This window comes from Triplophysa dalaica, chromosome 1 (assembly GCF_015846415.1).
Source record: "Triplophysa dalaica isolate WHDGS20190420 chromosome 1, ASM1584641v1, whole genome shotgun sequence".
Taxonomy (NCBI): Eukaryota; Metazoa; Chordata; class Actinopteri; order Cypriniformes; family Nemacheilidae; genus Triplophysa; species Triplophysa dalaica.
Window position 1 is genome coordinate 14,872,383 of NC_079542.1, and position 15,174 is coordinate 14,887,556.

At 39.6% G+C, this 15,174-nt stretch overlaps 1 protein-coding gene across 15 annotated transcripts in view; it reads right to left on the reverse strand.

Moving 5' to 3' along the window:
• Positions 1-15,174, reverse strand: part of scrib (scribble planar cell polarity protein) — an 80,077-nt gene that overhangs the window by 24,488 nt on the left and 40,415 nt on the right. For 11 of the 15 annotated variants that reach the window (XM_056754297.1, XM_056754363.1, XM_056754290.1 and 8 more), the window contains exons 5-20: positions 13,055-13,111; positions 12,765-12,828; positions 12,366-12,440; positions 12,044-12,188; positions 9,435-9,553; positions 9,045-9,244; positions 8,756-8,922; positions 8,423-8,553; positions 8,193-8,321; positions 7,252-7,428; positions 6,652-7,047; positions 4,659-4,721; positions 2,223-2,312; positions 2,054-2,131; positions 1,579-1,908; positions 474-554 (exon numbers count right to left, since the gene is read on the reverse strand). In XM_056754297.1, the coding sequence (XP_056610275.1) occupies positions 474-554; positions 1,579-1,908; positions 2,054-2,131; positions 2,223-2,312; positions 4,659-4,721; positions 6,652-7,047; positions 7,252-7,428; positions 8,193-8,321; positions 8,423-8,553; positions 8,756-8,922; positions 9,045-9,244; positions 9,435-9,553; positions 12,044-12,188; positions 12,366-12,440; positions 12,765-12,828; positions 13,055-13,111 (2,302 nt within the window). The remainder of the gene's footprint in view (positions 1-473; positions 555-1,578; positions 1,909-2,053; positions 2,132-2,222; positions 2,313-4,658; positions 4,722-6,651; positions 7,048-7,251; positions 7,429-8,192; positions 8,322-8,422; positions 8,554-8,755; positions 8,923-9,044; positions 9,245-9,434; positions 9,554-12,043; positions 12,189-12,365; positions 12,441-12,764; positions 12,829-13,054; positions 13,112-15,174) is intronic. The other 4 variants (XM_056754395.1, XM_056754405.1, XM_056754279.1 and 1 more) reach the window with 2 other exon arrangements.

Sequence of the window (15,174 nt, forward strand, 5' to 3'; positions counted from 1 at the left end):
TGTTAGTGCACACCCATGCAAGGACAGAGGAAGAGAAAGCAACATCTCGAAATGGAGAGAAAGTGTTCAAGGTAGTAAAGCATTTGAGAATAGATGCTGTAAGGTTTTCAGGAGAGTAGAGCACATTTAGATCATTTCACGGTCTAAAAGCAGAAAAGTTATGGGATACAACACACAAGGAAACTTTAAATTGCTCCTTTACTGAACTCATGCAGTGAACTGGATAAAAATAAAGCTGCTACAAAACCGTTTATTACAATTCATCAGGAAATAAAATGAACTCCGGTCAATTAATCTAATAACCAGGACCATTTGATGATTTACACATTTATAACTTTAAAGCCAGTGTATTTCTGTATAGATTTCAAATATCAACAACGTTTCTCAAAAATCGCGTACTGCACCATTAACGTAGAAATAATTAATACAGGCTCCTTTCTAGTTTAGAGAGAGAAAGGTGCAGATGGACTCACTGATATGACCCTGTCTCCCACGTTTAGGATGTCGTCTCGGTGAGCAGCTCCTCCTTCAGCAATTCGGGAGATGAAGATTCCCTGAGAGTTAAGAAAAAGAACGAGTCAGAAAACAGAACTCCCAATTAACCTTTCTTCATAAGCAAACATCACGATTCCCACAGTCCTCAATATCAGCTTTGAATGTTTAGGGAGAGACATAGCAGTCAAATCACAGAAACTGACATCCCATGCAGCTGGTCAACAGGTCCCAATGCTTCTGTATGTTTTAAAGCTGTGTGAGTGTGTTCAGCAGACTATTGCAACATGCAGCATGACCTCAACCCTGCTGACCTCAGCCTAAAATTACCCGCTATGCTTTAACAGTCAGTCACATTGCCAGAAAAACTGGCAAGGAAACCAACAATGTGTGTAAAAATACATTTCAAACACCCACAGAACAGGTTATTTACTACTTTCAAGGCCACTTTACTCCTTAGCCAACTATACAGCTGCTAAAATCTTTTAACCTTATCACAAAAATCCAAACTTCAGACCTTGTCAGCACTTTAACAGCATGCTCTCTAGATGTGTCAACCGAACATTGCATGACTATGGCTCAAATTAGCAGGCAGACTGTTAGATTTAGCACAAAACAAATTGTTAGTAAAAGCAAACACGAATGTCAAGCTGAAGGACAAATACAGAACTTACAAATCACACGTGTGTGTACATGTGCTAATGTGTGACTATGTCTCCTCCATGTGTGTCAAAAGATAGAGGGCAGTATCATGCGTGTATGCAAAACGGAGGGCCAAAAATACTTCATCCCCCTTCCTGCCTCTAATATAACACCCTATCAGGTGTCAGCCCCTGTAATTCTAATCATTGTTGCCTTGGTGAGCCATCCTAGAAGTAGGGAGATAGAGAGCCCTTCATAGTGAGACACTACATAGGTTTTAACTGGAAAGTATGGACAGAGTGGCTGACATGCCAAGAAATCAGATCGGTAAACAAACACCAGGACAAAGACACCGCAGAACCTGATAGCAAGCAATAAACACCATAAAATATTCATCAGAGGAGAGTATCTCCAAAATCAATCCTTGTGAGGCCCAAACTTTACCATGTCTCCTACTCGGTACGGTGTTGACCCTTTCCCTCCAGCGATACTGAATCCTAAACCTTTATCGTTGCGGATCAGACAGGTGGCTAGTCGCTGACAGGGTCCAGTGTTAACGGCCGGCAATTCCGGCTCCAGGAGAAAAGGTAGACCGCTGGACCGTCTCTCCCGGGGGAAGTAATCATCCTCCGGTCGTAGCGGTGTGGTGGTGATGGCGTTCTCCGGTTCCACCATGCGTTCCCGCAGGACGGTCATAACCACAGCTGTCCCAGAGTTACGCAAGGCCTCGACAGCTGTATGATGCTCTGCTCCATGCAGGTCAACTCCATTTACCTGAGACGAATGTGAATATGTAGAATTACAAACAAATGGCTCGGATGACTGATAAAGCAAAAAATAGCCAGACAAATGAAAATTATGTCCTCCACATTGGTTACACATGTAGAAAAAATAGCTCGGTAGATGGAAAGATGTTCACCTCAAGGAGTTTGTCTCCCACTTTGACTCCAGCCCGGGCTGCAGGGCCCTCTTCCGAAACTCTGGAGATGAAGATACCCTGAAAAGAAGGACAAGTGCATTATATTAAAACCTAACAACACAGCATTTCCTGAAATACATCGATCACACAAAAACCTCTGGGACTGTACCTCATCATCACCCTTGTAAGGTGTAGATCCTTTCCCTCCTGCAATACTGATGCCTAAGCCACCAGTCTGCCTCAGGATGGTCAGTGTCAGCTACGAATGAAAGAAAGAGATCAGACAATCCCACACTGGTGCAGTAAAAACCTCCTTTCGAAAGCAGGTCACAAAGAACAATTGTTACTTTAGCTATGAGCAGTTTAACTTGAAACCGAAACACGAGTCATGTGCTGAAGGTGGCGCAAAAACTGGAGGTAAAAAGTTTTCATGCAGTGCATGCTTGTTTAGAGCGAAGATAAAAATGTGGAGACTGGTAATGTTTATTGTCCTGCAGCAAACTTCTTTCCTTGATATATTAATTGTTACTTACATTATCTTAGTGAAAACATACTACTCGTAGATCATTCAAGAGTAATTTCAGAGATTTAGACACAAATGAAAGACATAAAAAATCTGAAGATTTCAAAATTGCAAAAAATCGTATGTGTCGTATGTGTCAAGCTGTAAAAGAAAAGCTAGTGACAATATCTATAAGTATACACTAGGCGAGTAAAAAGGGTTTACTTTTCCGTTTCACATATTTTCAAAAGATCACAGTTTAAAACCTGATACGTTGTCAGGTTACACATACTCTTTGTAAGATTATTGATTAGAAATCTGAAAGGGCTAATTATGTTTATATACAACTCAATACCATTCAACAACGTGTGTTAGATGATGAAGTCAAAGTAAACGGGTAAACAGATTTAACACAATTTTCCCTACCTTACAAGTGAAAAACAAAATCAAGGAGAGAAGCCACTGTTGGGACAGAACATCAAGAGTCTATGCATGCTATATATTTATGTGATATATATATATGCCCATATAAAAAACCCTAAAAGACTGATTTGAGTTTTAAAGATTAAGTGCAAATGTTCATATTAAGAGATGCCAAGGGCTAAATTGTAGGGCAGATTTGAAACAAATACAATCTACATTAATCTCGGTTCCTTTTGATGATAATATCAACTTGAAACCAATACCCAATTCAATATCATCCTAATGAGAATAAACAGTAAAGCAAGTACAGTTTAACCGAAAAGAAAACATCTGCATTGACTCATCAAGGTGAGGACACGCGTGTCATGAAACAAGTCATGCTGTGAGATACCTAACAAGAGACAAAATGAAAGAAGGACTTATGGGTGTCTTGCACAGTTGTGTAGTGATGTGTTGTAGGACTAGATATGGTTGATTCTACCTCAGCAAGCCATGCAAAGTGGGGATGAAGGGAAAGCAGATGGGAAGTGAAGGAGAGAGAATAATGTTCTGGCCCGGTAGATTTGAACTGGACTCCACTCTTGATTCCTCAGAAACGTATGAAATGCAACACGCTTGTTATTTTATCTACAGCTATAGCTGCTGGTAAAAGCTTTTTTGAACACCCCTCATTTTAGATATGACTATAACTAATCCATATATTAATAAAATGAATGAGAGAAATTAATGTGAGAGGTTTCTTTTGAAATCAAAGCTGATGATATCACTATTCATTTTATGTTTTTATCCTGCACTGTGAAAATGAAATGACCATTGACAGAATATAACTGTTTTATACAGAAGCTAAATTTAGGAAGGTACTTTTATGGTTGTGGATACAGACACGGGAATTTGCCTGTAGTTAAGTCTACATGTGTTTTTAAGGGCTTCTGAAAACTTCCATTTTGAATAATGGTATATGACAGAATCAATTATTTATACACAAAGCTGTCCTGCTAGAGTTTTAGTCATTTCAATCAGAGGGGGCACAAACACCTATAAAACGATGCTGCAAAAATGTTACATTCCTATTAGCTTGTTGGTTTGGGCCACAGAACCTGACACAGGAGCAGACGATGGAAGAGCAAAAAACACAACAAAAATGAAGGCAGAAAACACGGTAATGTCACCTAGTTTGGATAAAAGATTGGCAAGTGTGAAGATAACATTTTAGAATGTTTTATTATACCTGAAATTAGATAACAAATATTCAACTTTATATAAAAATGCTTTAGTATGAAGTATACTGAACATAATTTAGCCTAAAGTGTACTCAAATCAGTATTTCATGTCCATTTATTTGGTGCCATGTACCAAGCGAGACAATGTTCACGAGATAAACCCCTTAACAGGATCAGGACCAATACCCTGTTGGGGTTTATTTTGCCGTAACGACAAGCTAACTATACATTAACCCTGATTAAACAGATGACACAAGTCTTCCTCTCCAAACACGGGGTCCATCACAACAGCGGTGGTTTAAAGAAAATGTTAGTCAGCAGTACCCTAGACATTGGGATTGGATTATTAATAGGATTTTTTGGTTGGCGGTGATTTATTGATCTGGAGGTGAGTGAATGATCAAAAAAGAGGGAAAGCAAGGAAGAGAGCGGTTTGGATGGAAAGAGAATAGGTACAGACCTCTTCCTCCTCAATTCGAGCAGGCTCAATCAGCAGATTATTGACTTGATCAAATGACACCCCCTGTTAGGACAGGAACCAGCAAGAGGGCATGCAGATTAGTCAGGCCAAAAAAAGCTGTATGACTGGAAATTAAAATACATAAAACAAACATTCACACAGCTGACCGAATGACACGCACACAAACCCACATCGAAAAAGACTCTCACACAACCAAACACACAACTAAGCAGGGCAGTAACTGAGTGCAGCACACACACCCAACAGTAGGAAAGAACAACTCCCATACCACCACATATACAGCAAACACTGACATACACTGTATTATTGGGGGGAAAAAAGATTGAAATATGTCAAATTGATTGACATTACAATGCTGCATTTTATTAAAGGTTGTTTTTTGGGGTGTTGCATTTAATGACATAGCCATGTTTTTAATCTGCAGAACTGGAAGAAGCAACCAGAGTTACAGCTTGCCATTATTAAGGGGACAGTTCACCCAAAAATTCTGTCATCATCTACTCACACTAAGATTGTAGATTACCCATCTCATCCCTTATGTACTGCCATAGTAGGGAAATAAATAATATGGAAGTCAAGGGGGGATGAGAGCTGTTTGGTTACTAACATTTCTCCAAATATCTTTTTATCTGTTTAGCAGAACAAAGAAGTTTACACAGGTTTGGAACAACTCGAGGGTGAGTAAATGTGACCCTGGACAACAAAACCAGTCCTATGGGTCAATTTCTCGAAATTGAGATTTTTACATAATCTGAAAGCTTTCTACTGATGTATGGGTTGTTATGATATGACAATAAATGGCTGAGATACAACTGTTTAAAACTCTGGAATCTGAGAGAGTGAAAAAAATAAAAAATATTCAGAAAAAGGCCTTTGAAGTTGTTAGTCAGAGGCACCGTAGCAGGCCATCCACTCACAAAAGTAAAGTCTTTATATATTTAGGATAGGAAATTTACAAAATATCTTCATGAAACATGATCCTTACATAATATCCTTATAATTTTTGGCATAAAAGAAAAATCTATAATTTTGACCCATACAATGGCTTTTCCCTAAAATGATACCGTGCTACTTAAGACTAAGGTTTTGTGATCCAGGGTCACAAATAAAGACAGAATTTTCATTTTTGAGCGAACTATTCCTTTAACCCCAGTAATGATGAGCATGTTAAAACTAAAAAAAAACAGATATAATAGAAAACAATTACAGACATCAACAACATCACTAGATATTCACACAGGACCAGTCAAATGTTGGACTGCTAAGTCAAACCAAAAAACATGCACCTACAAGCCCTATGCATGCATTCCTCAGTCACTCAACCATCATCAAGTCAAACAGACCACACACAAACAGACACACTTCATTTAAAGGGCTCGCGACACTTTTCAAACCTTCATTTTAAAAACCAAAAATGGGCTGATTTTTTATTATTTATTTTTCTACTCTATATTTTATTAAAGACACACACTCGGACCCACACACAGACACACAGTTGTGAAAAGGTTGGCAAAGGCAGTGTGCACTGATTCCCCAGGCAGCAGAAACAGCAAATAATGATTATGAGAGGCAAGAGTGGTGCTCGATGGGGTGGAGTCAAGCTGTGGAGGAGGAGCTAACGTGTTGCCAAGGGTGTGGCAAAACAAAGGGAGCAGCTTTATGATTTGGGGTTGTGCCATTTCAATAACAGTTGAAGTGATATGAGATGTCTCATTGGAAGCAATTTTGCTCTAAAGGCAAAAACACGCAACAGAACTACTGTACAAGCAAAAGTATGCTTGAAAATCTTTTCTCACACAACTGTTTACTCCAATAACCCAGAGGCTTAACCGTTAAACGTGGATAAAATGGAAAAAATCGTTTGATCACTTGATGCAATGGACTAAAAAAAAATATTTGCGGAGTAATTGCGAGTTTATTAATACCTCAACTGCATAAATTCTCCAGGTCTGGATCTCTTAGGCTGCCTTACCTTGACCGGATGCAGGGACGAGTTCACATGACTCAGCCTGCTGTCTTCTAGCTCAACTGCTTCTAGTCTGTGCTGTAAGGGAGTACTGACTGTAAGTCCTCCATCTTCCTCCTCTTCTTCATCCTCTTCACCATCTCTCTCATCCTCAGGAGTGTTAGCAGAAGATGAGAGCCCGTCTGGGCTGAAACCTTGCAGCAGGGCGGCGACAGCCTCGGGTTTGGGCAGCTTGGTGATCTTGAAGTGCTTTTTGTAGTGTGGTGTGTCTTTACGTATAAGCCGCTGTTTCTCTGCAGGTGGGGGCGTTCGGGAGTCCTCGTCACTCCGGTCAGCGTAGTCTTCGTTATCCTCATCATCGCCACCACGGATGATGGGCTCATCGGCAAAGTGCACGGTGGGCTGAGAGGAGTTAAAAAATGTGATTTACTTGTAATTTAAAACAGAACTATTGATATTAGCAAGCTCATATCTACAAGCACATTATTAAAGGAACTATAAAGTATTTTTCTTAAAAATATATTTATACTGCAGTTTGTGCACACACTTAAAATCAGACTGTCATTGTCATTAGTCCAAAATATGAAAAACAATGGCATGGCTCACCTCAGTATACTCTACCTCCATCTCATCAAGCTCCTCCTCCACTTGAGCCTGTACATTGTTTAGCACCACCCCTGTTCGGTTTACTCCCCGCTTCTCATCGTGAGAAGTTGCTGAGGCAGTGCTACTGGATGCCTGAGAATCATGACTTTGATTGGATAGCCCACTTAACCGCTTTTCCTGTGAACCAATCAGAAATAGGCACAGAATGTATCAATGTTATATAAAATGCATAAAGTTAGGGCTGTTAACCATTTAAAAGCATTTGAAACATTGCTTTGACGCATTCATTGTAGATTCACAGCTTCTAGCTGTGGGATGCGGCACAACGCGACAGAGGTCCAGTCTGGTGTGTACAGTCACAAGCTAAAGGCTGCGTCAGTGAATCTCTGTCAGACAGCGGACCAGTTTTAAGTTCTATTTCATGCTTGAATGAACGTAACACACAAGATTGTGCCAGAAAGCCCGTTTTATCTAGCATTGTCGTAAGCACAGATTTCAGTGTGCTAAATAAAATCATAAATGAATGCACTGAGTTGTGTTATGGGAAACGGCAAAGACAAAGAAAGAGGAATTTAATTCAAAGTTTTGAAGCTTTAATGAGAATTCTTCAGTATTTATATAAAAATTTAGCATTAAAGACTCATAAGTGTTCGAGAACTTAATTCAATGTCTGTATATTTCCTACCTGTTAGACATGATAGCTCTCAATTATACTGTAATTCAATGTTCAAATCTGTGGTTTCTACATTAATTTGGAGTTGAAATGTGAAATTATTAGAATGTAAACGTATATTTAAAAACCTTAATGTTATGTGCGATAAATCGTATGTAAGGTCTTTATACACCTCTGAAGACAGTTATGTATATTATATTGCATTTCTGTCAATACATCCTCCAAAAAATTACAAACAGCACCTTTAAATGGCCACTTTTTTATTTACCTCGGATTCTGGGGACTCCAGCTCTCCATCTGGCTTGGCTACATAAGGCTCATTTCTTCTGGCTTCAATAACGTTCTTCATAACTTTTAACTCACTGGGATGTGGTGTGGCTCTCCTATGAAGACCCTGCTAGTTCACAGATACCACACACAATTATACGGGGACATATACAAATAACATGACATTTAAACAGTTAAGCATGAACAGCCAGGAAACATTTCTATACCCACCCTCCTCTCTGCTGCCGTCTCATCATCTTCCTCTTCATTTTTAGCATCATCCCTAAAATGTATGACTGATACTCGGTTCAAGTTAGAGTCTGTTGGCCAGGTCTCTTCAGCGCTACGGTCAAGCAGATTCTCTGGAATAAAGCGAGAGAAATGAGGTATCTACAATACATATAGATATTTAACCTGAAAGATGATTGCGTCTTGGTCAGAAGGTTTTTTCTGTTTAAATGTGTGGTTCTGTGCCAAAACTTGTTAAAATTATTTTAAGTTTGGTGTAGACGAGACTGCTATGGATGTAACTAGAATCATGCATGAACACTCCATGTGTCCTACCGAGACTGGATGAGGGTTGCTGGGGCAGTAGGTAACAGGTGAGGACCTTTTCCCCAGTCTGCTCATCATCCTCTGTCTGGAACTTCAGCATGGGCTGAGACTGGTTCTCTGCCAGCCACATGGCCTTCAGGTTCAGGTTGGCCAATGCAAACGGCAAGTTCTGCAGTCTGGAAAAGACAGAGTGATAGGGAGATGGATTCAAGTAAAGTGCACATGCTAAGGTATCAAACAGTTATTATATATACATTATATATGAACATTGAGCTCTTGGCATAAGGATATTTCTCACCTGTTGCCTGCCACATCCAGCACGTGTAATTCTGTGGCATTGGCGAGCTCAGCAGGCAGTTTACTCAATCGGTTGTCTCTGAGGGAGAGCACATTCAGGCTGACACATCCTCCCAGCTCAGGCGGCACGCTGCTTAAACGGTTTCGGTCTACATTCAAGTTTGTCAACTTCTTTAGCTTTCCAAGAGAGCGAGGCAGAGACTGAAAAAGAATATTTAATGCTTATTACTCATATTGTTGACTCAGAATGACTGCGTGTGCTTTTATTGATTTATTCAGTTGTTACAGTAAATTGTTTCAGTACAAAACTAATCTGTTAAATTTGCGCATTGGAGATCAGATTATAACTGCCAAGGAGCTGAACCTGTTTGTATTGACATATGGTGTGTACCTGTAGAAGGTTCTCAGTCAACATGAGCTCTGTTAGGTTCACACACTCGCCAATTGCGTCTGTGAGATGCACCAAGCGGTTCTGGTTCACTTTCAGAATGGACAGCTTCTTAAGTGAGCCTGTTGGGACAGATTCAGAGAAGATTCGGTATTTGTACAAATAAAACCTATAAAATCCTCAAAGACGTACAAAAACTCTTCATTTGGGCATGAATTAATGTACAACACACATGGTGTTGTTCAATTCATGGTCTCTGAGGAAAAATATAAACTTTTGCTGACAGTAGGGGGCAGTATTGTGATTCTCAAATGAATTTGCAGCCTTGCTTCATAGTGGCCTAGTCTAAAACAACTTGTGCAAAATTGTACACTACTGTAAAAACAACAGAAGTAAGTATTACTTTCACATGTGCTTGGATTCAGGTTTAAAACCGCAAGACTAAAGTAATCAAAAGTACAGATACGGTTTGTAACATTATAAACTAAGTTTATTGCAGTATTGAATGAATCATGCAAGAGTCTGTATGTTAACATTTGCCGAGTACATGGAGCCAACAAGGTGTTGCCACACTGGTGTTGTCATATGAGTGTTCATTAAGCAATATCACACAAGTGTGCAGTGAAAACACTGGAAACATACTGGTCCGGTCTGGTCTAGTCACTTTGTGATTGCTGCCAGTCAAATAAGACTGGGAGAAGACTAAAGAACAATGTTCTTATTATAACCCATCCATTCATTGCCTCCTTTCTTGATACTTACATTTACATTTAGGCATTTGGCAGACACTTTTATCCAAAGCGACTTACATTGCTTTATCCTATACATTTTACATAGGTATTTGCCATCCCCAGGGATCGAACCCACAACCTTGCATACTCTTACCACTGAGCTACAGGAAAGCACTTGTGTCTATAAGGCAGGGGTCAGATAACTGTACTCCATCTGCTCACTGGATACCCTGCTGCATGGTTTGTTTTTAAAGGTGTCATGAACTAAGAAATCAATTTTAACCTGATCTTTTGCTATATAAAAGCTCATCGTATTCAAACAAACATCCTGTAAGTGTCAGAACTGAAGACGTCCATGTTACTGAAATGACAACTTTTATTGACACCAGGCCCAACAGACGCCAGGTCCTGGAAATTTATCTATCAATGAACACTGCCTCCACAGAAGAATATCAACGACTTCTGCTCTAGCACCACCCACTGGTACGCGAGTGACTTTGCCATATACACTTCCGCATTTGTGATGATTGACAACCTGGTAACCATAGCGACATCTTTTTCAGCAAAGATATGTTTTGTCCATCTGTTTAAACATCTGTTTTAAACTAAACTTCCAATGATAGACTCTCTTTTGCAGTGCTGCCATGTTCGTTATTAACAATGCCTTTTAAGCCCCGCACTTAGGTGTTAATAAATAATCAGTAGCAGATTTTGACATTATTTTGGTCTAATAAAATAAATAAATAATTAGCATTTAAGGTTTATTTTCGTCTTGTCTTTATTTGCTTATTGTTTCTGTTTTCTATTTGATCTGGCAACCCTGTCACTTTAGCAAAGGGCTCTTGAGAGCAGCTAGCCCGTGTCTTATGTGCAAAAGTGAGGAATTCTTTTACAGTTATTTTTATTTAGAGCTACCAAGCAACAAACATGCAACATATTGAGCAGTGCCGGGTTGTGGAAGAGCACAGTCGCTTCCTTGGGATTCTGATTTTAGGAATGCGTAGTTGACGTTTATTTTTAAAGCCGTTTTAGCTCAGGTGGGTAAAACATTGAGCGTTTGTTTGCATCATTTCCCCGATTCCTTTGTAAACAAGATGCTGGATTTGCAGAGAGACTGAGATTAAAAAGCATTGATGTGCGTCAATATTGAATCCGACCAAAATCTTATGTGAGTAAAAATATATGTACGATGCGTCACCATTGTTTTGTTAGAGATTGCTTTATATGTCCTGATTATGCGTAACCTAAGTGTCTAACCAACTTTACAGAAGGCTCCAACTAAGCACGTAGCTTTTCAACCAGACACAGAAATGTACATCACATGGCACACTGCTGTCTTTTGGAACTGTTATCCAATCATAACAGTGGGCGTTTACTTCCAAGTCTTCAATGCGGCCCGCCCACAAAACCGAAAGCTTCTTAAGCCGGCTTCAAAACCAGTGAAGATAATAGCCTATTACATATTGATTCTGACATTTTAGAATGTAAAAAATAATAAACAGTATATAATAATAAAAAAAAATTCATGACACCTTTTAAACTTCTTACATGTAATTACATAGCAAGCAAAGAATTCTGTATCGTACGCCACAGAGAGCCCTAACTTTTAATAAAAGCATGACAATCGCTCTTCTAAACTTTTCACGCTCTGGGTAGCTTCATTTGGGCTTTGTGCGCGAGAGGTTACCATAGAAATTTTGTTTGGCGTTGATTAGTGTCGTGACGTTTACGGATAGCACTGCATGAGTGTATTGGCCAGGACAACCTGAAATATTCATATGTATTATGATTTTTCTTAACGATCAATGTTGGTAAAGGGTAATACACTAGGCGAGCCACATGATTTTTGAACAGACCAATGGTATACGGGATAAGTCTCACTTATGCTATCCGGCAAGACTTCCAGAAGGTTCTCGGAGAGCAGCAGGTCTGTGAGGGTGATAAGGCCGCTGATCTCTTTGGGAAGCTCTGTTAGACGGTTCTCTGACACGTCCAAGCAAACCAGCTGCCGCAGGTTCCCTAGCTCCTGTTCAGGACAGAGGTCATGTTTCAGTCAGTTGAAAGTGAATTAAGCCATTCTATATAGCTTGAAGCACACAAGCCAAATTCATTACCTACACAATTTTTGTAAAGGTCAATAAACAAACATCTGAATCTGAACTAGATATTGAAAACCAGCAAATCAGAAGCAGTCTGTACTCACGGGAGGTAGTGAGGAGAGCTGGTTTCTGTCCAACCAAAGCTCACGAAGATTGGGCAGTGCCCCAAGTGTGTCAGGCTGAGTGAAAGAAATAAAAAGATCAAAAGAGAATAGATAAAAAGGGGAACAGAGATCGAGATGAGGCACAGAATAAGAATAAGGGCATAAACAGTAACAAATGCTTCATTCATCAGCAGGTGTCTGGAAGATGGAAACGAGATGTGAAGAACGACTGGTTCCAATAAAAATATGTTGGATATAACATCATAACATCAACAATTCTTTGACTAACAATTTTAATAAGCAATCTCCCATTTGGCCTTAAAAGCCACGTTAATTCTAATCTTGATCTGAATGGCTAAACTCAAAAACATTGCAATTGAGTTTCAAGCTTGTTCTTACCAGAACTTCCAGTACATTGCTGCCAAGATCAAGCTGTTCCAGTTTAACCAGTAAGGAAAGAGAGCTAGAGGATGAGAGACAATTTAAGTTGATATCCATTCACTTTGTAATGGTATAATTACACAGTTTCTCCTATTTACAAGCTTGCTGTCATAAATAAATATTTTTTTTATTTCATATTTCAAATTTTGCAAAACGGAAGACAAGCCAAAACCAAAACTAAAAAAAAAAATCACATTTTCAAAAAGCAGCTCATTCCATCCCAGGGGGAAAGGGTTTGAAATACTTACGTGGGTAAAGACTTCAGTAGATTTTCCCTCAGCTCTAGAGTCACCAGGTTGGACAAACTGAGAGGAGAAATTTTTTAGAATTAGACGGGTTTGATTGTCAGATGGTGAGTGTGCCACTTACTTTGAAAGTGTGAGGGGCTCCTCCATCTGCACAACACAATGATAGCCAAAAAGTGTGTGTGTGTGTGTGTGTGTGTCTATAAGATCTTTGCTTTGTATGACAAATAGGCAATGAGACAAAGGCAGTGAGAATTATATTTATTTTTAACGGCATATCTGCACTAAGGGCCATTCAGTGGGAAGTCATTTGAAACAATCTGCTGTTTGGGAACTACCCCAGAACCTTTATCAAGCTAAACACCACTCGGTGGTGAGTCCATATTATATACTATATAAGTGATATGCATTTTAGGCCTGGCCTAAAATAAAATGCATATAATGTACTGATAATTTGTAAATCCATTACAATATCAATACTGATGCATGTAAGTGATATATGCATACATTACATTTTAATATCAGGGAGGATAACTAAACATTCACATGAACTTCAGTTACTTATCTTGAGCTTTGTTAAATGTTAACTTTGTATTGTATTTGTACTATATGTTACTGTACATGAACTCAAAACTAAATAGGCTTTCCTGTGGCTCAGTGGTTAGAGCATGGGGTAAGCCATGCCAAGATCATGGGTTCCATCCCAGGGGATTGCACATTCTCAGAAACAAATGTATAGTATAATGCAATGTATGTCGCTTTGGATAAAAGCGTCTGCCAACTGCGTAAATATTAGTGGTGGGCATAGATTAATTTTTTATCTAGATTAATCTAGATTAATTCCAAGATTAATCTAGATTAATCTAGATTAAAATGGCTCATTTGAATTCTGCCGAAGGCATTCAGAATATGTGTGCTACCCAAATAATGACTAAAAGTAAGTCTTTGAGAACGGGTTTCTCAAGCCAGGTGGCGCATTAGACCAGGGGCTCATGTCCTGTTTCCAAAATGCATCACAAACTGCTTGAGAAAGCTGTTCTACTATGATAATTGGTGATGAAAATTAAATTATGTTCAATAAGATGAACTTGTGTTTACTTCCGCATTAGCTAAGGGACGATTTCCGTTTAGATGGTACTTGAGACTGGAAGAGCTCCTACAGTACATTTACATTTAGTCATTTAGCAGACGCTTTTATCCAAAGCGATTTACAAAGAGTGAGGGAGCAACAAGCGATATGTCATACAGGAGCCATAATACATTAGATCTCAATACAAAGTTACTGGTTTCAACTAAAGCTAGACCACTTCCCCTTTGAGAGAAAGTGTTTTTTTTAAACCAATTCCGCATTGCACAATGTGCAAACAACCTTAGTCTTGTCGATGTTTCTATTGGGAAGCTTCTTAAAAATGAATATTCCCTGAAGCAAACCCGGCGGCTTGATAGCATGTTAGCACGTCACGTTTGATGCGGTAATTTCACAGTAACGTTGTGTTGTGTTCAGACCAAACGTGAATGGCGCCTCAAGCGCGAGTGATTTATATGTTAATGAAAAGAGCCAATAGACCTACTTGCTGCGCGAATCGCGCGAATGAAGGCCTGGTTATGAGATGATGAGGCTGCGCTAAGGACGCGAATGAAGCCCTGGTCATGAAATGATGAGGCTGCGCTAAGGACGCGAATGAAGCCCTGGTCATGAGATGATGAGGCTGCGCTAAGGACGCGAATGAAGCCCTGGTCATGAAATGATGAGGCTGCGCTAAGGACGCGAATGAAGCCCTGGTCATGAAATGATGAGGCTGCGCTAAGGACGCGAATGAAGCCCTGGTCATGAGATGATGAGGCTGCTTCTGCTTCCGCGAATGACGCGAATCACGCGAGTTGAAAAATCTCGTTCTCGCCCCGTACAGTGCAGTTAAGCTGGTATACATCCGCGCTAAAATATCAAGGTGAAAGTCATCATAGCTTGCGTAGTATAGACCCAGCTCCCAACCCAACTCTGAGAATAGATTAACGGCGACATTTTTTTAATCGCGCGATAATAGTCTCACGGCGTTAACGCCGTTAACGGCCCACCACTAGTAAATATAAATGTAAATACGCATATTTCAACAGATGACTGA